General features: G+C 44.3%; 1 protein-coding gene across 1 annotated transcript in view; it reads right to left on the bottom strand.

The window, feature by feature from the left end:
- The window catches only part of LOC143769523 (uncharacterized), a 37,260-nt gene extending 12,181 nt beyond the window's left edge, over positions 1-25,079 (bottom strand). The window contains exons 1-14 of the mRNA XM_077258153.1: positions 24,973-25,079; positions 22,043-22,186; positions 20,649-20,705; positions 19,681-19,739; positions 19,441-19,606; positions 17,784-17,890; positions 14,803-16,308; positions 13,165-13,309; positions 12,935-13,081; positions 12,443-12,673; positions 11,462-11,604; positions 11,247-11,374; positions 7,947-8,080; positions 1,444-7,020 (exon numbers count right to left, since the gene is read on the bottom strand). Coding sequence (XP_077114268.1) covers positions 1,444-7,020; positions 7,947-8,080; positions 11,247-11,374; positions 11,462-11,604; positions 12,443-12,673; positions 12,935-13,081; positions 13,165-13,309; positions 14,803-16,308; positions 17,784-17,890; positions 19,441-19,606; positions 19,681-19,739; positions 20,649-20,705; positions 22,043-22,156 — 8,514 coding nt within the window. The 5' untranslated portion in view covers positions 22,157-22,186; positions 24,973-25,079. The remainder of the gene's footprint in view (positions 1-1,443; positions 7,021-7,946; positions 8,081-11,246; positions 11,375-11,461; positions 11,605-12,442; positions 12,674-12,934; positions 13,082-13,164; positions 13,310-14,802; positions 16,309-17,783; positions 17,891-19,440; positions 19,607-19,680; positions 19,740-20,648; positions 20,706-22,042; positions 22,187-24,972) is intronic.
- Between the last annotated feature and the right edge of the window lie 1,163 nt (positions 25,080-26,242).

Consider the following 26,242-nt stretch of genomic DNA (forward strand, 5'->3'; position numbering starts at 1 on the left):
TCCAGTTTATCTTAAATCCTGACACTGATCCGAAGCGTTCAATAATCCCAATGGCTCCCTCCAAGGACGCACCCGGGTCAGCCAAAAACAAAAGAATGTCATCTGCATACAATGCCACCCTTTCTTCAATCCTCCCATATTTAAACCCAGTCATCTCATCAGACCGTCGAAGTTTAGCAGCCAGTGGCTCCACAGCCAGAGCAAACAAAAGAGGAGAGAGTGGACACCCCTGCCTAGTCCCTCTAGTTAGCTGTATGGTCCGTGATAACTCCCCGTTCACCCTGACCCTGACAGAAAAATCTTTAAATGAGAAGGTGTATCCAAACTTTTGGTCTGTACTGTCCATTGGTTACAGCAGAAAGGAGTGAATGACCACACAGTTGTGCAAAAACCATGTGGCCATTGCCAAAAGTAATATTCCTATATTCTATTGGACAGCTGTTGTGACCGTCAGGCAGCGGCACCATCGCGTCTGCATGTCAGTTGCTCACTAGCTTGAGAGCAAGATGCAAATTCCTCCTAAAAGTCAGGAGAGTCCACTTTATATACTCACAAATGCAAAACATAAAGTACTACATAGAGAAAACTGATGCTAATCGACCATCATCTGAGAAGTCAACCAGGTAAGCTTGTGTTCTTCTGGAATCTGTTACTGTAATCCGAAAATAGATGCTGTCCCCCTCCCTCTTACACGGAGAGCGAAAAAGACAAAAAAAAGGGAGATAAAAAGAGTGATCGAGAAATAAAAAAAGAAAGTGAGAAAGTAAGAGAAACAGGTGAGAGAGAAACAAAGAGAAAGAAACAAACGGAGTAAGAGAAAGCTTAAGATGGAGAAAGCTTAAGATTGAGAAAGGGGAAGGGAGAAAGGGAGAAAGGGAAAAAGGGAAAGGGAGAAAGGGAAAGGGAGAAAAAGAAAGGGAGAAAGAGAAAAATGAAAGGAATAAACAAACAAAATAAAAAGAGAAAGAAATAGAAAGGACAATCCTGTCAATCTATGGAACAGAGCCTGTATTTGCTCTGGTCTCCTTCTTAGCACTGATAGGGAGGATGCTGCAGGGTCACTGCCTTCCTCTGGCCGAGCACTGACACTTAAAGAGGTACAGTCTGTGAAGATGGTTTTCAATTGTGCCTAGACAACAGGTTTTCGCATAGTGGTCTATCCCTGTTCAGTAGGAAATTTTTAACGAGTGATTAATCGCACTCTTTGCAATAACTGGGAATGATTTTGTCTGGTCACGTTGGGGTCATTGCTTCTTTTTTATACAACAGGTCTGTTGTGATCCCCTTGAGGAATCAGTCCTGATCTATTATGTTTTTCATGATGCTTTTTACCTCTTTAAACTAGGTCTATGTGATTTACGCCTCCAAGCTACATTATTCTGACCAAAGAATAACAGTGACTTTGCACACTACAGGCCGCCTCTAAAAGACAAGACATCTTACTTTTTGAAGTCTCGTCTTGAATTCCAGAGATGTCTGCCTCAATGTAATCTCCTCAGCCTCCATGCGTCTTAGCGTCATTTCAGATTTCTTCAACTTCCGCTTAAGATCATCTTCCCTCTTCTTAGCTTCATCTCTCTCTTGAGAAAGTGCTTTCATTTCTCTTAACAGCTCTTGTATTTTCGTCTCTTCCTTTAAGTAATTGATCTCCATTAATACAGGTTCCTCATGTTTGTTTCCTAGCAACTTTCTCTTCTTCATCAATTCTGAATGTTCTATGGACTCTTCTCCCATCTCCAATTTGTGACGTGTAAATTTTTGTGAGTCTCGTAAATTATCTTCCAGACGTCTTCTTTCTTCCACAACCATTGGGTCACCTAGATGTTTCTGTCTGTCTTCTTGCACATCCAAATACAATCCAGTATCTGATTTCTTTAAACCTTCACATTTAATCTCCAGAATCTCCCTAGAAGATGTTTCTTTGTCTTCGGTTTTCTGTCGTATGTCTTGGCCTTCATCTGTTATGACTTCTCCAAATACGTCAATCTCCAGAGTCAAAGCATTTTTCTCAATATCCATAACATCTTCTTTCCTTTCTTCTGTGGCCTGAACAAATTGTAATACTTTCTGCCTTAGGACATTTCTCTCTTCATCATGTATCTTACACTGTCGCTCTTTTTCTACCAAGCTTTGTCCTAGCTGCTCTATCTGTTCCCTCAGATGTTTCATCTGCCCTTCCAGGCCTTCTGCTTCTACTTCCTTTTCTGTCAAAGCTTGCGATAGTTCAACTATTTTACTTTGCATGGTTGTCTTTTCCATCTCATGTGATCTTATCTCATTTATCACTTTCCTTTCTTCCTCTTTCAGAGCCTGTTCAACTTGCTTTCTCCCTTCTTTTAAGGACTCCATATTTCCTGCCATTTCTTCTACTTCTCTTACTTTATTTCCTAAAGTTTGAGTGAGATCGGTCACTCTTTCTGTTAATTTTTTCTTTTCAGTTTCCCTCTGTAATTCCTTCTCTTGAATTTCTTGCTTCTTATGAGTCAGAGCTTGTTTTAGTTCTCCTACCTGATCGCTCAGAAATACCAACTCTGCTTTAAGAGCATCGGCTTCTCGTTCTTTCTCCTTTACATTTAATGAAAGTTTTTCCACTCTCTGGCTCATAATTGTCTTTTGTTCATCCATTATATCTTCATGGACCATGGTTCCTTTCCTACTCAGTTCTTCTATCTTCACTCTAAGAGAATTCCTCTCCATCTTGGTCTGATCTGCTTCATGGTCTTTCTCTAATAAAGACTGAGATAAGCTCTTAATTCTCTCCTTCATGACTTTCTTTTCTTCTTCATTGTGTCTTCTTTGCACCACGAATTCTTCGTCCTTATTTACTAAGACTTGCCCAATTTCTTCAAGCCTATTTCTAAGATATTTCATTTCTAATTTCATATCTGCAGCCTCTTGTTCCTTCTCCAGTAAAACTATGGACATTTCTTTCATCCTTTGCGTTAAGGATGTCTTCTCTCCAGCACTAATTCTATTTTCTGCCTGAATCTTTTCTTCTTTCTCCAGTATGACATGTCTAAGCTCTTCTATCTTACGTTTCAGCCATGTCACCTCAACTTTTGCCGTATCAGATTCTTGATCCTTTTCGGCCAGAGCATTGGTAACGTCCCTTACCCTCCGCTGTAGAGTGTTCCTTTCTTCATCGCACTTTCTTCTCTCAGATTTTCTCTCTAGCTCCTTATTTGTAAGCAGAAGCTTAAATTCTTCTATGGTTTCCTTCATAGTGTTTACCTCATCTGCTTCCCTCTTCCTTTCGATTAGGGATGACGTAAGATCGGCAACTTTTCTACTCAAATTATGCATCTCTTCGTCATGTTGCCGTTCATCATCCTTATTTTCTTCTTCCTTTGCACACAGAAGTTGTTGCAGTTCTTCAATCTTTTCTTTCAGAAGCTTCATTTGCATCTCCTTATTGGCATTATTTTCACTCTTTTCTACTAAAGACTGAGTAAGTTCTGTGAATCTCTGTATTTGAGATTCCTCATATTGTGCAATCTGTCCTTCTTTATCATTCATTTCTCTTTCTTTTTCTGTCAACTGTTCTTCGAGTTCTTCTATCTTACTTTTCAATAATTTTGTCTGAGCCCTCGCAAATTCTGCATCCTCGCTGCTCTCGAATAAAGCCTTTGAAAGTTCTGCTGTTTTTTGTCTTACATCTTTAATCTCATGTTCACCCCTTGTTATCTCCTCTTCGAGCTCATGTTCCTTACTTACTAAAACACGATGAAGCTCCGACATCTTTTCTTCAAGAGATATAATTTTTAGATCTTTGTTATCGGTTTCCCTTTCCTTTCCTGTCAGAGATAATGAAAGCTCTGCAACTCTTTTCCTCAGATTTTGCACCTCTATCTCGTGTTTATGTTCTTCATCTTTATTATTTTCTTCTTTTACACATAAAAGTTGTCGCAGTTCTTCAATCTTTTCTTTCAAAAGATTAATCTCCATCTCCTTCTCATCATTCTCTTCATTTTTTTCTATTAAAGACTTTGTAAGTTCTGTAAATCTTAGTCTCTGAGATTCCTCATCTTCAGCAATCTGTCTTTCTTTTTCTACCAACTGTTCTTCGAGTTCTTCTATCTTACTTTTCAATAATTTTCTCTCTGCCCTTACAAATTCCGCATCCTGGCTTCTCTCGGCTAAGGTCTGTGAAAGTTTTGCCATTTTTTCTTTAAGCTTCTTTTTTTCATGTTCACCCCTTGTTAACACCTCTTCGACCTCATGTTCCTTACTTATTAAAGCCTTTATAAGCTCTGCTATCTTGTCTCCCAGAGATATCATTTTTAGATCTTTATTATCGGCTTCCCTTTCCTTTTCTGTTAAAGCTTGAGACAGTTCTGATATTCTCCTGTTTTGAGACTTATTTTCCAGCTCGATAAAGCTTTTTCTCTCTCGTATTTCCTGATCCTTGTCCGACATGACTTGCCTCAATTCTTCGATCTTATCTTTCAGGAACTTAATTTCAACTTCCTTCTCTTCTATATCCAACTTCTTCTCCGACAGATTGTAAGATAGCTGAGATACACTCTGTCTCAACATTGACTTCTCGCCCTCACTCTTCAGCTCCTCATTTCTCACCTCATCTTCATTCTTTTCGATAACTTCTTGCAGTTCATTTATTTTCTCTCTCAGTGATTTTATCTTATCTTCTGCTTCTTCTAATCCATGTTCTCTTTCCATAAGAACTTGAGATAGTTTTGCCATTCTCTCTCTCAAACTGTTTTGATCATTTTTTTCGTCTTCGCACTGTCGCTCTCTCGCTCTTAGGGCTTTTCCAAGTAATTTTAGCCTATCGATTAAAGCTTTATAATCTTTTTGCACTGGAGATATCTCTCCAATAAGAGCCTGGGAAAGTTCTGTCACCCATTTCTGTAATTCTGATCTTTCTTCTTCTCCTTGTTTAGATTCAATAGCTTTCTCCATTAACTCCCGACCCATTTGGTCTATTCTAATTTGCAAAGATTTTAAGTGCCCTTCTCTCTCCTCAAACAGGATCCCTTGGTCGGCAAGCCCTCGAGTCAGTTCTTCAACTTGCTGCTTCAGAGTCATTATCTCTTGATCACTCTGGATTTTCGAGCCGTCTACCTCTCTTTGCTTTTCTACCAGAAAATATTGAACCTGTTCAAGGTCTCGCTTCAGATCTTGTATTTTTGCTTTATTTTCTTGCTCTTGGATGTCTTTTTCTTCCAGGATGTGTAACAGATCTTTGACTCTAGCATCCAAGTTAATGTTAACCCTGCTTAACTGCATCCTCTCCCCATCAGCCTCTGCCTCTTTCTCTAGCAGGGTTCGGGAAAGATCTTGTAACTTTACATTAAAAGATTTGCTGTCTCTTTCCCTCAGTTCCTCGACCAGTTGCCTCTCATACAAGATCTCAGAAAGTTTGCTCTCCAGGTCTCTATTCTCGTTCTCAAGTCTTTTCCGTTCCTGCAATTCTTTTTCATTCTCTTTTAAAGAGCGTGAAAGCGCTTCGAGTCTCGTATTCATGGTTTCTCGCTCTTGCTCATACTTCTCTTCCAAAACTTCAACCTCCAGTTCTTTTTTCTTTAAGGACTGAGAATATTCAATCACTTTTCCCTTGAGCAGTTCTTCCTCTATTTTCGCTTGCTTCTCCAGGTTGTCTTTCTGAGACAGCAACTGTTCTATTCTGGCTTCTACCAGAGATTTATCATGTTGGGACCTCCGTAACGTCTCTTCCAAACTCAAAATCTCTTTCTTCTGCTGCTCTTCAGTTAGTCTATGATGCTCCTTCTTTTGATGGATGTCTTGCAGTGTTCGTTCCAGCTCTTCGTAATCTTTACCTCTTTCTTTCAAAGTATTTTTGTGGAATTCTAAGTCATTACAGACCATTTCTTTTTCTTTTTGAGCATTAGACAAAACTTCCTTCAAAACTCTCATTTCCCTCTCTCTTTCCTTATCTTTTTTAGTTTGAGATTGCAATAAACTAGACAACTTCTCTTTCTCCTCTGCATACCCTTTAATAGTCTCTTTTAGTCTAGCTACGTTTTCTTTACACGCCTTATAATTTTCAGCTAACTGGTCTTTCTCTAATTCGCACTCCACAATTCTAGATCGGAAAGATTCAATCAGAGAGTCCCTCTCTTTTAACATTATGGTTTGATGGGCTACTTCTTCAAGTGTCTTCGCCTTCTCGGCCTTTAGGCTCTCCATCTCCTTTTCCAGCTCCCTTACATTTTGCCACAATGAGTTCACCTTGGTTTCTTGCTCTTCCTGACATTGTCTGAGAAGCTCTTTTAGAGCCAACTGTTTCTGCTTTGCCTTGGAAGTTTCCACAGACAACTTCTGAAAGACTACTTCCTTTTCTTCTAGAACAACGCTCAACTTTTCATTCAGAGTATCAACTTCCCGATCCTTCTCTGCTATACTCCGGCGACTGTCTTCTTCTGCTTTCAGTGCAAGCTCTTTCTGAACATCACACTCTCCAAGACGATTTTCCAATATTGACATTTGCAGCTCAGCCTCCTTACAACTCTGGATGTTCTGTTGTAACTCCGTGACCACTGCCTCCTTCTCTTGTAGGAGTCTCAGTATATTCTCCTTAGAAGTCTTGATTTCACGTTCTCTTTCTTGCACAGTCAACTGGAGTTGAGTGGCTGAAGTCAAAGCTGTCTCCTTCTCCTCGTTACACTCTTCAATATTCTCTCGGAGTTCTGTAATTTGCCTCTCCATTTCTTCTAAATTATCTGCTTGGCTTTCTAACGCATCAAGAGCTTTCTCTTTTTCTTCCTGACAGTCTTTTAAGGTCTTTTTGATCATCTCCATTTCACGATTCTGTTCTCTTTTCTCTATTACTTGACGCTCCAAGTTTTCTATTGTTGCCTCTTTCTCCGATTGACAATTCGCTAGGTGGCCCCTGAGCTCAGAAACTTCTTTTTCCAATTCCTTCTGTAAGTTGGTTACTTTATCCACCTCAGTCTTCTTCTTTTCCTCCAGCTCATCTACCCGCTCTTCAGCAACCTGTCTCAGGCTCTTTTCTTGCTTCAGGCGGTCTTTTAATTCTTCCTGAAAGAAATCAATGTTAAGTATTATTAAATGCTATGCTTCTCCAAGCTCCTTTCTTATCCCACACAACCAGTAAATGCAGTCGTATATATGATGGATAATAGTTATATAATTAACAGACTAATATGTGGACAGACAGGGTTATTCTCATCTTCTATCTTCAGGACTGCACCGCTTATCCGCACTCCTAATGATTGACAGCTGACACCAGTGGCATGACTGAGCCGCCGACCTATACTGTGTGCACAACCATTCTGCACCAGAGACAGATTTGCTTCAGAAGCGTCGGCGATGCGCAGGGACAGTGAAGATCATGAGCTGATCAACTTCAGAGCAGCACTTACAAGCTCTGTACAAAAGAGCTAATACATATTGCGTTCCTTCTCCAGAAAACCGGCCATGGCAGCTAAACTGCAGAAACCTAATAAAATAAAAAACAAAAAAATCCCTCCTGTCTCGAGTGGATTTTTCATAAAAGATAAATTGCAAAGTTGCTTATTTTCCCAGCACATTGCAATTTCACTCATTTATGATGAAAAAAATACCTTTATAGAAATATTACTAACCATGAATTGATTCATTTGGCTTGCTGACATCAATGTGTCAGGCTGCCCTCAAACATTAGATTGCCTGTGGGATCTGCAAGATTTTTATTTTTGCTTTGCATACTTATGTCCAGCTTTACTTTGGGGAAAAGATATACAGAAAATAACCTCCATCAATAGCATAGAGGATAACATAATAACTAGTGGGGATCCATCTGCTGGGACCCCAACAAATCCTGAGAGCTCTGTGTCGAGAAAGAAAAACTCTGGTCGTTATCTAGGAGACTACTCTTAGACAACGTGTACTCAGCAGTGGACCAGTTCTCTTCACACAAGGGATTTTGCAATTGGTATTCAATACCAGTTTAAGTGGTACCTTACCAAGTTTAAGTCCAGCTCTCCTCTCCGTAATGTTTCCGCCTCGTTCTCGGCTTCCAAGTCAGATAGTTTCTGAGAAAGAGCAAGACATCTTTTCTGTAAGACGTCCTGCTCAGTATACAAGAGAGAGAGCTCATCTGTAACGAATTCAGAAAGCCCCCGATAAGTAACAGTCTCCCAACCAGGGATGAGCGAACCTTTCAAGGTTCGGTTATATTCGCCGATCACCATTCAAGTCAATGGGAGGCAAAACCAATGGCATAGACAAGACCTTCAGGGGGGACAAAAGCAGCTCAAATTAGGGGCAGACATCAGGAAAAGTAGCATCAATTGACCCATCAACTGCTATAAATAAATAATTAAAACAAAAAAATGAATGTGGGTTCCCCTGTATTTTTTATAACCAGCCAGGCAAAACTGACAGCTGCGGGCTGCAACCCTCAGCTGTCATTTTTTGCAAGGCTGGTTATCAATAATAGAGACATTTGACAACCAGCCAAGCTAAAGCTGACAGCTGTAGGTTGGTATTCTCAGGCTGGTAAGGGGCCATGAATATTGACCCCCCCCCAGCCTAAATAAAACAGCCATCAGCTACCCCAGAAAGGGCACCAATTCCGGTGCTTTATCCTACTCTTCCCACTTGCCCTGTGGTGGTGGCAAGTGGGGTTCATATTTGAGGGGTTGTCACCTTTGTATTGTCTGGTGACATCAAGCCCACAGCTTAGAGATGGAGAGGCATCCATAAGCATCCATATCGGCTTTCCCTGGGCTGTTTATGAAAATTACGGGGGACCCCATTCAGTTTTTTCATTTATTTCTTTATTTATTAACAATTACAGGAAAATAAACACTTAAGGTAACCTTAGTTCACAGCCTTCAGGTGTTGTTACAGCAGCTGGAAACTTCAGTAACCTTAAAATGTCCCTCAAGGTTTCATATGGAGTTTCTGAGCCTTGCAGCTGTGGGGAGACCCGGTGGCTTTGAACTCTGGTAACCTGAAAGGTTATGGAAAAAAAAGCCAGCTTACCGACAGCCACAGCAGGTGCACGGAACGCTGTCTTGTCTTGACATGGTTAGCAATAAAAACCTGAAGTGTTCCAGCTCCTTCAATAAAATCCAGAATTTATTCAATACACATTAAAACATGTTGAAGGTTCCAGAACCGCATTCAAACAGGGGAGGTACAGCGTTTCGATCGCTGAGCGATTGTTATCAGAGCTGTGATAAAGATCAATTGACCATCGAAACACGTCGCTGTACCTCCCCTGTTTAAATGCGGTTCTGGAGCCTTCAACATGTTTTAACGTGTATTGAATAAATTCTGGATTTTATTGAAGGAGCTGGAACACTTCAAGTTTTCATAACCTGAAAGGCTACCCGAGTTCAAGCCACCGGGTCTCGCTGGTAGCTCCAGTGCCGAACTGTTGAATGCTGGAGTGCTGGACTAGCGGCCGTTCATCAGTCCGGCACTGGTAATTGCAAACAAACAGCTACTATGAACTCAGGTGACATTACTGCTCTTGTTGACAATTAAAAAAAGTAATTTGAAAAAAAAAACCAACATGTAGGGCTACCCTGTAATTTACATAATCAGCAGAGGGAAAGCCAAAGGCTGGGGGTTGATGTTAATTTTCTGGCAAAGAGACAATACTCAAAGGTTTCCAGGCTATTAATATCAGCTGACAGCTGTATACTTAGCCTTTCCTGGTGATTAAAATGGGGGACCCCTCAAAAAAAAAAAAAAAAAAAAAATATGACGTAGGATCGCCCTATATTTAATAACTAGTAAAGGCTAGGCAGACAGATGTGGGCTGATATTAATAGCCTAGGAAGGGGCCATGGATATTGTCCCCCTCCCAGACTAAAAAGATCAGCTCTCAGCCACCCCAGAAATGGCGCATCCATAGCATGCGTCAAATCTGGCACTTAGCCTCGCTCTGCCCATTTGCCCTGGTGCATTGGAAAGTCGGGTGATAGTTGGGGGATTGATGTCACCTTTGTATTGTCAGGTGACATCAAGCCCAGAGGTTAGCAATGGAGAGGTGTCCAAGACACCCTATTACTAACCCCATAGTGATATTGTATTTTAAAAAAAACAACATACACCCAGAATAAAGTCCTTTAATTGAAAGAATGACACACACTCCTTTAATGAAACTAAATTAAAGCAGACACGTCATCGTCCAGTCCACAGAATTAAAATAATAAACCACAATATTCTTTACCTGCTAGACACGTCGCGGGCCAAATGGACTATTATCTTCTCGGTGGACATGTAAGGAATATTGTTGTTTATTATTTTAATTCTGTTACAGGAGACCATGGCTTCTGTGGACTGGGCAATAACGTGAGTATGGTATAATTTAGGTTCATTAAAGGAGTTTGTGTAATTCTTTCAATTAAATGACTTTATTCTGGCTATGTCTTTATTTACAATATAACTATAGGATTAGTAATAGATAGGCGTTTTATAGATGCCTCTCCATTACTAACCCGTGTTCTTGATATCACCGGACGATACAAAAGTGACATCAAACCCACAAATATGAACCCCACTTGACACCGCCACAGGTTAGGTGGGAAGAGCCGGGATGTTATTTTTAGGCTGGGGGGGCAATATCCATAGCCCCTCTCCAGTTTGAGAATACAAGCTCCCCCCCCTGTCAGTTTTAGATTAGCTGGATGTCAAATATGGGGGACCCCCAAGCGGTTTTCTGAAATTATTTATTTAAATAATTAAAAAATACAGCTTGGGGACCCCTCTATTCTTGATAACCAGCCTTGCTGAAGCTGACAGCAGAGGGTTGCAGCCCGCAGCTGTCAGTTTTGCCTGGCTGGTTATCAAAAATACAGGAGAATCCAACATCTTTTTTTGTATTCATTTATTTACAGAGCAGGAGGCAGCGGATGAATAATCCCATCATCCGCCGCCTGCTCTCGCTGTTAACAGTTGAATACAACTCAACATTGCAGCACAAGCAGGGGACAGTGATGTAAGCTGTCTTCACTTAAGCACCCTATGCCAGGGAACAGTGCAAACAGCATGGCCGATTCGTGTCACACTGAAGACACATGGATGTCATCCGTGTGTCACGAGTGTGCACATGTGCGGGATGTTTTGCGGCCCGTGCTGCTACTGGAAACACTGACGTCTGAAAGAGCCCTTAGTGAACTCGATCATGGCCAACTTTTGATTTTTAGGGAAAAAGCTTGGGAATCTGAACACGAATCCAAATGTGCAACGTTCGTGCCGAATTTATGATTGGCGAACGTTTTCCGAACAAGTAAGACAAGGACTCTTACCTTGGACCGTTTTCTTAGACTGACTGATTGTCTGCACTTCCAGCTCTAGTTGGCTGTATGTAATCTCCAGCTCAGATGATCTCTCCTGAGATGCAAATAATGACCTTTCCAGAGATTCTTTCACCTTTCTGAAAAATAAAAACATGAAATGCTGAAGATGATAAGATATGACAAAAGAGGGAAATGCATCATGGCAAGATGTGTCATTGTCTTACTGGAGGTCTCGGAGCTGTTCTTGCAGTTCCTGACACGCTCTCTCAGTTACTCCAAGTTGTACTTTCAGTGTGGACGTTTCTCGATTCAAGGCCTCTGTCTCTTGTGAGAACCTGTCCTGATCTTTCCTCAGGTTCTCACTTTCCTATCAAATAAATGAGTTAAAACAGAGAACTGATTCCAGATAATATTAAGGATGGGAAGAGGCTGCATCCTTGCTTTGTGGTGCAGTTGCACTGGCTGAATTGGAAAATGAGCATTCAGGTAAGCAGAAAGAGATGAATGAGCTGGCTTAAAAATAATCACTTGGCAGCAAATTGTCCTGTGTAAACAGGTCCTGTGCTGCTGAGAACAATGATAGCTTATACGCACAGCACGAACGTATTAAAGAAATCAATCTATGCGCATGAGAAGCTATTAAACAACCACCTAACGTCTTACATGTAAACAATTGGTGATTGTATAATGGCCACCATCATGCATTGTAAGTGCACCCTTACCATCATTATAGATTCATCAGGTTTACCCATGGGATTGTATCGGAGCGGAGTGGTGGTTGTACACCACTGGCTGCAATTGGGCATTTGGGAGCCATGTTCTCAGGATACGCTGGTAATTCCCCCCCACCAATCCACAAGATCTCACCTATCCTCTTTGAAAGAGGTCGTCATCCGAAAATGATACCTGCTCCCTCCATCAAAAAAGAAAGTCTCACAGGCCATTGTAAATGTAAATCAATAGGTCATGTAAGAGGCAGTGTAAAGGAACTGTTGTTTAAACAATGTAATTTCTTCTTGTTTTATTTTATTTTTTTTCCACTAACATGTTCTGTCGAGACAATATGTGATGTCACAGCAGACCTCCTCCCCTTCCCTGCACATGTCGAGCAGCGGCTCGTGTACTAAGCATTTAATTGTGGAAACCATTGCAGCAATTCGTTATAATCCAGCTTTGTTTCAAGAATTAGTGATGCTTCCATTCACCAGTTTAAGCCGAGCCTGCAGCGTCTCCCTCTCCCCCCGGATGAACGACAGCTCGCTCTCCAGCCTCTCCCTCGCCACTTCCGCATCCTGCAGGAGTAGTCGTCCCTGGGTGAGCTCTGCCGTCCGATGGGAACGTTCCTCCTCACATTGCTGCAAATGCTGCCGAGCCGTCATCAACTCCCTCTGCGACTCGTGGAGGATTTCTCGGACAGTCTCCAGCTCTTTATCTCTCTGGGGAACCAAAATGAAGAGTAAATCTTCCCTGTAAAGTGACTGAACGCATCAAGGCTGCAATGACCCTCATCACTCAGCCCGCAGGGTCGATAAGCAGCGGTAGTTCAGATTCAACCATTTAACTGAAAAGGAAAACAATATATGATTTTCCACATCTCTAAAGTTTCGTCTCATTCATCCTGCACTGAAATGTGAGTCCAGGTCTAGACATTTGATATACATTGCGGCCACAGCTTACACTGGATGCATTTTCTTTACCTGCTGCAGGAGACTGTTCAGTCCCACCTTATCCAAGGACAAGGCTCGGTTCAGGTCGCCCATCTTAGCCGCGGCATCTTGCAGGTTGTCCACCTCGGCCTTGTGTCGGCTCTGCTCCACCAGCAGCTCTGCCATCTGCTTTTCTACCTACAAAATAGGAGCAAAATATGCAAAAAACTTTACAACTCTGGACATAATCCGGTAATAATCCCCACGTGAGGAGAGGTTACCTTGTGGAGAGCGTCCTGCGAGCCGGACATTTCATCCCGAGAGAGGTCGGCCTCTAGACGAGAGCGTAGCAGCTCCTCCCGCAGCAGCACTAGATCATGGAGTAGATCAGAGCGCTCGGACTCCACGGCATCAAGAGACCGCTGACTAAATGGGGCAGAACACAGAGAAGGTAAGGGTGGTCTCACATTAGGGGGATGTCACAGCTCACCTCTTCCCCCTCACTGCACTATGTGATAACCAATTTCCCTTCCTTCAAAACAAAGATGCAAGTTTTCATTCATTTACACCGTCTTATGCAAAAGTTTGGGCGCTCCAAAAAATATGTTAAGAGCCAAACACTTGGACAACTTCTCTAACAATTCACGAGGGACCATTTGTTAATCCCTTCACCCTAGGGCGATTTTCCATATTTTTTCCTCCCCTTCTTCCAATAGCCATAACTTTTTTTATTTTTCTGTCCCCATAGGGGTATAGGGAATAGTTTTTTGCCAGAAAAGTTGTACTTTTCACTGACACCATGGTGTACTGGAAAAAGGGGAAAAAAAATCCAAATGTGTTGGAATTGTTAAAAAAAAAAAAAAAAAAGAAAAAAGTGAGCAATTCCCCAACTGTTCATTATTATTATTTTTTATTTACCATGTTCACTAAACGCTAAAACTGACCTGCCAATATGATTTCCCGGGTCAGTACGAGTTTGTAGATACCAAACATGTACAGTTTTCTTTTAGTTACGTGGTTAAAAATAAATGTGGTAATTTGTAAGAAAAACATTTTTGCTTTTGTTGCAATTTTCCGAGACCCGTAGTGTTTCCATTTTTTGGGATCTGGGGCTGTGTGAGGGCTTCATTTTTGTGCCCTGACATTTTTATTGATATAATTTAGAGGAAGATATGATGTTTTGATCACCTTTTATCGCAATGTTGCGGCATACAAAAAACTAAATTCAGGGTTTTTTTTGTTTTTTTTTCATTATGCCGTTTTTGGATCAGATTAATTTTGATAGATTGTATATTTCTTAATGCAGTCATACCAAAATATGTGTATTTCTTTGTTCTATTTTCAGTGAGGTAAAAGGGGTGGGATTAGGTTTTTTTTTTTTTTTTAATTATATTTTTTAAGTTCACTTTTTACTGTCTTCAATATTCCCCTTAGGGGACTTGAAGTTGCGATCGCCTGTGCTACACATAGCAGGGCTTTAGCACAGCTTTGTATAGTGAAAATCACCATCTCCTATGAACGCCGACCTTGGCATTTACAAGAGAATCGCAACGACAGGAACGGGGGTAACCAGCAGACCCCTGACCGTCATGGCATGCCATCAGTGCTCCGCCATCATGTCACTGGTGTGCTGATGGAAGCGTGGAATGAGGCTTTCCCTACTGACACTGGTTTAATCCTGATGTCAGAGATTGATCTAACAGATTAACAGCCGCAGGGAAGCTCCGCTCCACCCGCAGCTGTTATAGGCACATGATGGCTGATGAAATCAGCCATCATACATCCGTGTAGGGGATAAAGCAACAGAACATGTGATAAGAGAAGGAGACGCCAGAAATTTAGCACAGGACCATAACATTTACATGGATAATTGTACAGTCTGGAAACGGTTGATTATAGAGACTGGAAGCTGCACTCACTGCACGTCCCGAAGATCCCGCTTCGTACTCTGAAGCCGCGACTCTTCCTCCAGCTCATGCGCGGTCAGGCGAGACCTCAGAAGCTCCGCCTCCCCGTAACACTCCTGCAGCTCCGCCCTCAAAGAGCGGACTTCTTCTTGCAACGCTCCAGCGCGGTCCCGATGCGTCTCTGCGTCCTGTTCTGAGAACTGCACCTTTATCTCCAGCGATCGCACTTCCTGCCGCGAGGCCTCCAGTTGGACCATTAATGAATCCATTTCCTTCTCGCTCTCTTGAACCTTTGACGTCAGTGACTTTACCTCCGACTCCAGACGTGACCTTGTGGTGTCTTGTTTTGACGTTACAAATTGTGATTGGGAAATGTCCATTAAATTGACTTCCTGTCCGGACCCAGCTCCCTGCCGAGCTGTCTGCAGAAGTGACATCATCTTGCTGGTTTCCAGAGGCGTGGGCTCTAGCAGTGAGGTCATCAGCGGGGTTGATTCTAGCGGTGGTGACAGAGAGCCTGGAAGCGTCGTCTCCAGTAGTGATGTCATCACGTTAGGTTCCTGTGCAGCCGGCACCAGAGGCAACCTCACCACATTACCGCCCTGATGTGGAGTCACAGAACGCAACGTCATCACGCTTCCCTGCCGTGTAGTTATGTCCTGCTGCAAATTCACCTCCAGTTCTGACTTCATAATGCTCACTTCCTGTCCCGCTGTCAGCAGCCATGTCCTCATCGTCCTCGCTTCCTGATTCGTAGCCGCCAGCTGTTCCCTCAGCGTGCTTGCTTCCTGCTCTGCGGCCACCAGCTGTTCCCTCAGCGTGTTCACTTCCTGCCCCGTTGTCAGCAGCCGTGTCCTCATTGTGCTCGCTTCCAACTCCGTTGCCTCCAGCTGCGCCCACATTGAGCTTGCTTCCTGCCCCGCTGTCAGCAGCCGTGTCCTCATCGTGCTTGCTTCACACTCCGTGGCAGCCAGCTGTTCCCTCAGCATGCTTGATTCCTGCTCCGCCGTTACCAGCTGTTCCCTCAGAGTGCTTGAATCCTGCTCCGCCGTTACCAGCCGTGTCCTCATCGCGCTCGCTTCTTCTTGTGCTGTCTCCAGATGTAACCTTGTTGCGCTTGCTCCTTTTTCTGTTGCCCCCATTTGAAGCTTCAGCAAGTTGGCTTCTCGCTCTGCTGCCTCATACCGAGACCTAAGTGATTCCCGTTCCCCTTCTAGTATCTGCACAGATGAGGTTTTAGTTTCCACTTCCAGCTGCAGAGCCTCAATTTGTGATTTTAATGATTCCTCCCTTTGCCCCAATGTATCCAGCAGAGAGCGCTCTTCTGTCATTGCCGCTCCGACCTCCTGTCCTGCCTTCTCTATTGACTCTATCCCTCCACCCCAGGTTACCAGCAGGTATTTTGGGGGTTCGGTTATTTTTCCTGGATCCTGAGGCCTCCATGAAATAATGGAGGAACATGAAGTTTGGAGAAGGCGGATACATCTAATCCATTCAGCACGAAACACGGAGAGATCCCTGAAAAAAATCAAATACATCATATGTAATAAAGTTTGAAAACAGACAATGAACGCGTAACCTCTCCCGTGTGGTGTAGTATATAGAGGATGTGTCCCATGTGGTGTAGTATATAGAGGATGTGTCCCGTGTGGTGTAGTATATAGAGGATGTGTCCCGTGTGGTGTAGTATATAGAGGATGTGTCCCGTGTGGTGTAGTATATAGAGGATGTGTCCCGTGTGGTGTAGTATATAGAGGATGTGTCCCGTGTGGTGGAGTATATAGAGGATGTGTCCCGTGTGGTGTAGTATATAGAGGATGTGTCCCGTGTGGTGTAGTATATAGAGGATGTGTCCTGTGTGGTGTAGTATATAGAGGATGTGTCCTGTGTGGTGTAGTATATAGAAGATGTGTCCCGTGTGGTGCAGTATATAGAGGATGTGTCCCGTGTGGTGTAGTATATAGAGGATGTGTCCCGTGTGGTGTAGTATATAGAGGATGTGTCCCGTGTGGTGTAGTATATAGAGGATGTGTCCCGTGTGGTGTAGTATATAGAGGATGTGTCCCGTGTGGTGTAGTATATAGAGGATGTGTCCCGTGTGGTGTAGTATATAGAGGATGTGTCCCGTGTGGTGTAGTATATAGAGGATGTGTGGTGTAGTATATAGAGGATGTGTCCCGTGTGGTGTAGTATATAGAGGATGTGTCCCGTGTGGTGCAGTATATAGAGGATGTGTCCCGTGTGGTGTAGTATATAGAGGATGTGTCCCGTGTGGTGTAGTATATAGAGGAGGTGTCCCGTGTGGTGTAGTATATAGAGGAGGTGTCCAGTGTGGTGTAGTATATAGAGGATGTGTCCCGTGTGGTGTAGTATATAGAGGATGTGTCCCGTGTGGTGTAGTATATAGAGGAGGTGTCCCGTGCGGTGTAGTATATAGAGGATGTGTCCCGTGTGGTGTATATAGAGGATGTGTCCCGTGTGGTGTAGTATATAGAGGATGTGTCCAGTGTGGTGTAGTATATAGAGGATGTGTCCCGTGTGGTGTAGTATATAGAGGATGTGTCCCGTGTGGTGTAGTATATAGAGGATGTGTCCCGTGTGGTGTAGTATATAGAGGATGTGTCCCGTGTGGTGTAGTATATAGAGGATGTGTCCCGTGTGGTGTAGTATATAGAGGATGTGTCCTGTGTGGTGTAGTATATAGAGGATGTGTCCCTTGTGGTGTAGTATATAGAGGATGTGTCCCGTGTGGTGTAGTATATAGAGGATGTATGGTGTAGTATATAGAGGATGTGTCCCGTGTGGTGTAGTATATAGAGGATGTGTCCCGTGTGGTGCAGTATATAGAGGATGTGTCCCGTGTGGTGTAGTATATAGAGGATGTGTCCCGTGTGGTGTAGTATATAGAGGATGTGTCCAGTGTGGTGTAGTATATAGAGGATGTGTCCTGTGTAGTTTGGGATCTTTCCTTATTTTTCCCACATCCTTCGTACCTTTCTGTTGCAGTCTTTAGCTCCTTAAAATGGCGATGAAATGTCACCACCTCCGTCCATAACCGCAGTAGTCGGGCGTTCTCGCCCTGTATGCGACATTTGTAAACCTGAAAGAGAAAACAACCTGGGTACTTTTCACTGCTCGGTATTACTGGAGACTCATTTTCACTACATAATATTGTAGTATTGCAGAACACAGAACAAAGGATATGTAGAATAAAAAACTTTTTTCATTAAGCTATTACAGCACATGATATAATTTTCGGAAGCGCCGGCATTAGGTTGGTTTTCTGCATCTTTTCACTCTCACCTGCGGACGATTGAGGATCGCCTCGTGGACCAGGAGCCGTGCAGCAGATTGAATAACCAGGACATTGGTTGGGACTTCCCCCCAAGATCAACTTAAGTCTGGTGAGTGCATTAGCTTTGCACTTTTTGTGATATTTTTAATAATGTGCCTAGATCCTGAGCGGTGTTGTCCCTTTTATATTCCCTATCCTCAGTGTATTATATGAATATAGTAAATATATTTGGTATCATTGTCCCTAAAATTACAGGATTTATTAAAATATAAAATTACAGTATTTGATCTGTGCAGTAAACAATGGAAAGATAAAAGAAAACAAAACACCAGTTTTTTATCATTGCACCTACCTCAAAATGTTTAAAAAAAAAAAGTAATCAAAATATTGCTTGTACCCCAAGATAGTATCATTAAAAAGTACAGATTGTCACCCAAAAAAACAAGTCCTCAATCAGCTCCATCAATGGAAATATAACAAATAAAAAAATAATTGCATGCACATCTCAGATAATGACAACACAAACCAAAAATAAATTTATTTATTAATTTTTTTACTTTTTGCAAAGTTAAAAAAAAAAAAAAAAAAAAAAAAAAGCTACCGGATCTTTAGGAAAAAAAAAAAATAAGAGGCAAAAAAAACTTGCAAAAATTGAAATATCACATGGTCAAGAAAGGGTTACAGACTGGTTCTCCTGAACTACCATCCACGTGACCTCAGAGTTACACGGGCGGTCCGGAATTAGTACTGCAGGACCGCTAATGGGTCAGTAATAACACAATGTGCAGTGCGCGCCCCCTAGTGGCAGCCACATGCACCCTACGAGTCATTTTTCAACTCTAATTCAAGGATTTGGAAAAATGGAGCCTGGGCCATTGTAGTCATATCAAAAAATGAACCAGTGCCCAATTTGGGGCTCGCAGCACATAAATGGCTTTTAAAGCACCACTCCAATGTTTTGTTTTTTTTAGTGCTGAAGCAGTTCTAATGTAAGGCGCCTGCCCCAAGCCTTATGTTCACCAACCGCCGTTTGGGCCTTTTTTCAGCACTGCTCCGGTCCCGCAGCTTCTGACCGGCAGGAACTCAGAAGTTTATGTCACAAGCTTTCAATGCAAGTCTATGGGACCCCCAACAAGGCTCTCATACACTTATATTGAGTTGTGACCTCTGCATCGCTCCGGCTAACAATGGGGCGATCCGGGAGGCCAGAAACTGCTGGAGACCAGAAGGAGCAGCGCTGATAGAAAATGAAGATGGCGGCCGGTGAGTATCAGACTAGGGTCAAGGAACTTAGATGAAAAGCAGCACTCCAGCACCAGATTGGTGCTTTAAGGGTTAACACTGGAGTCGCTCACCTCCCTCTCTTCTTTCCATTCATTCTCCTTTCGCTCCAGTTCCTGTAGGGCTCCGGACCAGTCAGCCGTCAGCTTGTGGATATCTTCCCCCAGCAGCTTATTGGCCTCCTGCGTCCGCACCAGATCCTCCCTGAGCAGAGCATTTACTGAAGCCAGACTCTCGCATCTGAGGAAGGAGATGAATCGGCACTTATAAGAGAACACAGCCCCCATCATCACAGCGAGGAGTCCTCCGCTCACCTTTGCTGTTCTTCTTCCAACTTTCGAAGAGCTTTCTCCAACTCCAACTCCCCGCGGCTCTATGGCAGAAGCAAAATACAGCGGTAAAGAGGCGCCGGCTATGAAAGCATCCGTACCTGATAATCTAGGAACTACAGGAGGGCGAGATGACGTCATCTGGACATTGGTCTCGTCAGGCATTGTCATCTAGTAGTCATAACCAAGTGTATCACAAGTATTAGAAAAGGCATGGATGCCGTCATCCAAAAACAGCTACGCCCCTGTCCACAGGCTGTGTATAGTGCGGAGACTCAGAGCAATGAAAAGATAATGCCAGTTGGAAATAGTTGTTACCAATAGGACATCTGGTCGATGAGCAGTAGTCTGCCCGCGGCTGATATCCAGTTAAATGCCGCTGTCAAATCTCTGCCAGGGGTATTTAACACGCGCTGACAAGGGTTCCACGCTCCCATTGGCACTCCTGTGAAAAGACAGTGGGGTGCCGATGGGTTGTCATGACATCCGGGGGTCTGCTCATGACCCCTGTGTCTGTCATTATGATCCACCTGTGCAAGCCAGTCCGTGGTCAGCCTTCATAGGAGAACCAAGGGATTGGATGATTGTAGTTTCATCTTCCCAAAGAGGACTATTAAATACAGTAAAATGCTTTAAAGAAAAAAAAAAAAAATTCAAATCAACCCCCTGTTGCCCTATTAAAAACTTTACAAATCTCGGAAAAAGGCGACATAAGAGAAAATATTTCTTTTGTTTTCCCATCACAAATAAAAAAAACAAACAAACTATATATGTTTGGTATCTGTGTACTAGTACTGACCTGGAGAATCATATTGCCAGGTCAGATTTACCATATAGTGAACAGTGTAAATATAAACCCCCCCAAAAAACATTTGTGGGATTGAAAAAAAACAGAAAATTGCAGTGGGTGAAGGGGTTAATGATTACGGGAGCAGAGTACAGTCATTGCTTACCAGACTGAAGTCCTGGCTCTGCTGCAGATCCTGGTAGCGATTCCTGTACTGTACAACCTGCAAAGTGAGAAAGAAACACAGGAACTATTAGGATATTCTATCAATGTCCAGCACCAAAGAACTAGGAAACTGCATGAATAGCAATCCCCTAATATGCAGTCATCGAGCATGTGGTATAAGACCGCAGGGAAATCAATATTGCCCACATCGGACTTTACATATGGGACCTTTTAACCTAGAAGCTCCCCTGCATGATTAGGCTCAGTGCACACAAAGGGGTTTTTGTTTTTTTTTTTGTTTTTTTTGAGAGGGGGGGGGGTTCAAATACGGCAAGAGAATTTCACAGTGAGACAACTTATAGGAACATTCCTCCTTTGGGGAGTTTTTCTTTTGCTTAAGTACCGTAGTTTAGAAACATTTTGGCGCCTTTTTTTTTTCTTTGCTGAAGACTTTTGATTGATCTTTGATTTATCAGTTTTAAAAAATTCTTAACTTTATAAAAAATAAATAAGGACATTTAGATTGTTATATTTTCTTCTCGTGTGCAGAACTGTAGGGTTTATTTTATATACATTGTAATTGTACGGATACAGCAATAAATAAGCTTCAGTAAAATGGGGAGCAATGGAACTTTTATGTTTCCTTTTGTTTTGTTTTTTTAATTTTTAAATACTTTTTACATTTATTCATTTTACATTTTTGTAGGTTGGTGTTTCATGGATACAGTAATGGCCAAACTTAATTATTTTTTTAAACTGTGAAAAGGGGGGTGGGTTTTGTTTAATTTTTTGTTAAAACATTTTCATTTTTCACTTTTTTTTGTCTTATTACTGGTGACTTGAACCAATGTGTGTACTATGTACTGCAATGTTTTTGTGTTGCAGAGTATAGTAAAAATACCGATCTCTTATTATGCGCAGCCTGAAAACTTCAGAGAGGCACCAAGATGGCGACGACGGCAACTTTCAGCACACCCCAGCTAGCCATCAGCACCACACAAAGGTAGAACATTGGTTTGGGGGAGGGCCATGGGCGCTCAAAAAGAAAGCAGAGACAGGAGTCAGCTGTATCAAACAAATCACAAAAAAAAAAGAAAAATAAATTAGTAAGTGGTTGGTCAGGTGACCTTCCAAGATGGCGGTCTGCAACTATAACTCCCAGCAGACTCTGAAGGCTGCAGACCGTTGCTCCAGGACCAGGTTATTGCATATAAAGCTCTCCATCTAACAGCTGCGGCTTCTTTTAGAAATCACAAACGCAGAATCTGTGCAGACACAGAACGAGCAGCGAAAGATTCCAGCTCTGAAGGCAGCACAATGGTGAACGTCAGTGCGCCGACTTCAGAGAACAGAGAGGATCTAGACTTAGTGTCAGGACGGACGGACGGACGTCACCTTTGCCTGTAATTTCTCCACCAGAACCGCCTGCCTCTTCTGAGCTTCTAGAGAGTTCTGCAGCTCCCTCTGCAGCGTCAGCCAGTCCCTGCCGAGCTCGACCCCCTGAGTCATAGCTGGGAGGGCGTCATCTGCCTCCTACACCTGGGCAAAGACACAAACAGAGCCCAATGTCAGCAACATGTCACATGGGCAGTGTACTCAGGAGCGGAGTCTGGGCTCAGGCCACACGCTGCGATGACGATGCAACAAAAAACATCACCAGAAGACAAGGACTGGCTGTGAGCAAAGACCAGCGCAGCCCAGACCGTCATTGTCCCTCTTTACCACAATATTGTGCTGCTGCATCTAGGAGAGAGCAAACGATTGAAGATCCAAAACTAAAAAATGGAAAAATAAACATTAAAGGGAACCCATCAAGTGAAGAAATGCTAATAACCTGCAGATATGGGGTTAATAGTGTTCTGAATATGCCCGATGCTGGCACTTAGACCCCCACTGCCGGGAGGAGATTAACTTTATTCACCCCCCGCAGTGTTTGGGTTTCAGTCACCACTATGTGTATGGAGAACGATGGTTGTAACTGCCCGGCACTGACTGACCCCGCGTCACTCCGACCACCCTGCGTCACTCCGATCACCCTGCGTCACTCCGACCACCCTGCGTCACTCCGACCACCCTGAGTCACTCCGACCACCCTGAGTCACTCCGACCACCCTGAGTCACTCCGACCATGCGTCACTCCGACCACCATGAGTCACTCCGACCACCATGCGTCACTCCGACCACCCTGTGTCACTCCGACCACCATGCGTCACTCCGACCACCCTGAGTCACTCCGACCACCCTGCGTCACTCCGACCACCATGAGTCACTCCGACCACCATGAGTCACTCCGACCACCCTGCGTCACTCCGACCACCCTGCGTCACTCCGACCACCCTGCGTCACTCCGACCACCATGAGTCACTCCGACCACCATGCGTCACTCCGACCACCATGCGTCACTCCGACCACCATGCGTCACTCCGACAACCCTGAGTCACTCCGACCACCCTGAGTCACTCCGACCACCATGCGTCACTCCTACCACCATGCGTCACTCCGACAACCCTGCGTCACTCCGACAACCCTGCGTCACTCCGACCACCCTGCGTCACTCCGACCACCATGAGTCACTCCGACCACCCTGTGTCACTCCGACCACCATGCGTCACTCCGACCACCCTGTGTCACTCCGACCACCCTGAGTCACTCCGACCACCCTGAGTCACTCCGACCACCCTGAGTCACTCCGACCACCCCGCGTCACTCCGACCACCATGAGTCACTCCGACCACCCTGCGTCACTCCGACCACCCTGCGTCACTCCGACCACCCTGCATCACTCCGACCACCCTGCGTCACTCCGACCACCCTGCGTCACTCCGACCACCATGAGTCACTCCGACCACCATGAGTCACTCCGACCACCATGCGTCTCTCCGACCACCATGCGTCACTCCGACCACCATGCGTCACTCCGACAACCCTGAGTCACTCCGACCACCATGCGTCACTCCTACCACCATGCGTCACTCCTACCACCATGCGTCACTCCGACAACCCTGCGTCACTCCGACAACCCTGCGTCACTCCGACCACCCTGCGTCACTCCGACCACCCTGCGTCACTCCGACCACCCTGCGTCACTCCGACCACCATGAGTCACTCCGACCACCATGCGTCACTCCGACAACCCTGAGTCACTCCGACAACCCTGAGTCACTCCGACCACCCTGAGTCACTCCGACCACCATGCGTCACTCCTACCACCATGCGTCACTCCGACAACCCTGCGTCACTCCGACAACCCTGCGTCACTCCGACCACCCTGCGTCACTCCGACCACCATGAGTCACTCCGACCACCCTGTGTCACTCCGACCACCATGCGTCACTCCGACCACCCTGTGTCACTCCGACCACCCTGAGTCACTCCGACCACCCTGAGTCACTCCGACCACCCCGCGTCACTCCGACCACCATGAGTCACTCCGACCACCCTGCGTCACTCCGACCACCCTGCGTCACTCTGACCACCCTGCGTCACTCCGACCACCATGAGTCACTCCGACCACCATGAGTCACTCCGACCACCATGAGTCACTCCGACCACCATGCGTCACTCCGACCACCATGCGTCACTCCGACCACCATGCGTCACTCCGACAACCCTGAGTCACTCCGACCACCATGCGTCACTCCTACCACCATGCGTCACTCCGACAACCCTGCGTCACTCCGACAACCCTGCGTCACTCCGACCACCCTGCGTCACTCCGACCACCATGAGTCACTCCGACCACCCTGTGTCACTCAGACCACCCTGCGTCACTCAGACCACCGTGTCACTCAGACCACCGTGTCACTCAGACCACCGTGTCACTCAGACCACCGTGTCACTCAGACCACCGTGTCACTCAGACCACCCCGCGTCACAGCGATCACCCTGCGTCGCAACCACCACCCTGCCATCTGGGACATTCTCACTGTCAAAAATTCTGGAAACTGCCTTAAAAAAAAAAGCTTTTGTAAAGTTTAACATTTTTTCTCAGGTTCGATGAGAAACTGAACGAAGCCTGAAAAAACTTTACAACTTCTCCGCAGCGGCGGCGGCTGTACAGCGACATTACGATGGCGTCGTCGCTTAGCAACGTGACACAACCGAGCTGCTGCAGTCAGTCTGTGATTTGGCTCCATAATTGTCACACAAGCCTCTATGGTCTGAGAACAGTTGTCATGGTTACACCCTCACCTAAACCTGCCCGGTTACACAGCTGTACACACTGCTGCTGCCCGTACCTGTCAGAACCCTGATAACGCCGGGTGTCAGCTGGCTGCAGACCCCATCAGCTATATCATCCCCTCCCCCCAATCCCGTTCTCTCACCCCCATTTTGAATCTCCCTCCAGTGTCTCCCGTTTCGGATCAGTCCTGACCCCTGACCTCTGACCTCTGACACGAGAGCCACCGACCAGTCACAAACTGCGCCGAGGTCACGTGCTCACTCATCGTTTCCTCCTGTCATCGAACATTGGAGAGTACGTCAGGCTCCGCCCCCCTTTTCCGGCTCTTTCGCGCTGCACTGTGGGAAATGTAGTTCCATAGTGATAAATGTGAATTCGCAGTGCATCATGGGGGCGGTCACTATTAATAATGAATATAGTGGATTTTGGGGATTTTCGTCCTTTCCCCGCGGTCCTTGTGTCTGTGGGGTTTGTGTGGTTGTATGTAGGACTGACAATGTTATACAGGGAGGCGCCCACGTCTATTACATGCCGCTTCAGGGCTTGTTTTTCATACATTTGCTTTTTCCTATAGAGAAAATACATTCAAAAACTCAGTGTTTGTGAAAAGTCACTGTGTGCACATAGCATGTTGGCATTTTGGGGACTTTTTTCCCACTGCTGATTTTTTCGGAGGCTTTTCCCACGGTTTTTGTGAAATCGTTTTATTATCATTTTCCAGTTGTTGTTTTTTTCATGCCATGAAATAATAAGGAAACTTCTAGTGATTTTTAATTATCGACATATGCTGCACAGGATCCGTGATATGCCGTCTCCCTGACTGATGAGTCACAAAAATTGAAGACGGAAAATGGCATCACAGCAAATTAAAAAAAAAAATTATAGCTAATTTTTTTATTTTTTTTAAAATAAATTTCAGAATTTTTTTTGCCACTTAAATAAAACAAAATCTATCCATGCTTGGTATCTGTGTAATCGTACCGAGCTGGAGAATCGCACCGTCAGATTACTATTTCACCACTCTTGAATGTTTTTTCTCCCTTTCCAGGGCAACACATGATAAAATAATTGGTGTCACTCAAAAAAGTAGAAATCATCCAGCAAAAAACAAGCTCTCATCCAGCTATGGGTACAGAACACTAAAATAGTTCTGGAAGACGGGGAGGAGAGAAGAAAAACTAAAAAAATCACCCTGTCCTTAAGGAGTAAGGCAAAAATGATGGAAAAATGCTTCAAAAAAAACATCTGGACGTCTTTTGAGCTTTCCTATTGATGTTATAAAGGGCAGAGCGTCCAAAATAAGACGTCCAAAAGCCTGAACATATGATCAACGAGTCGTTTTTCCATAGAAACATAGATTTGCAGGCAGATTCTAGATCCTTGCATTTTTTCCTTTTTTTTTTTTTTTGCCG

The sequence above is a fragment of the Ranitomeya variabilis genome, chromosome 4 (assembly GCF_051348905.1).
Source record: "Ranitomeya variabilis isolate aRanVar5 chromosome 4, aRanVar5.hap1, whole genome shotgun sequence".
In the NCBI taxonomy this organism is placed as follows: Eukaryota; Metazoa; Chordata; class Amphibia; order Anura; family Dendrobatidae; genus Ranitomeya; species Ranitomeya variabilis.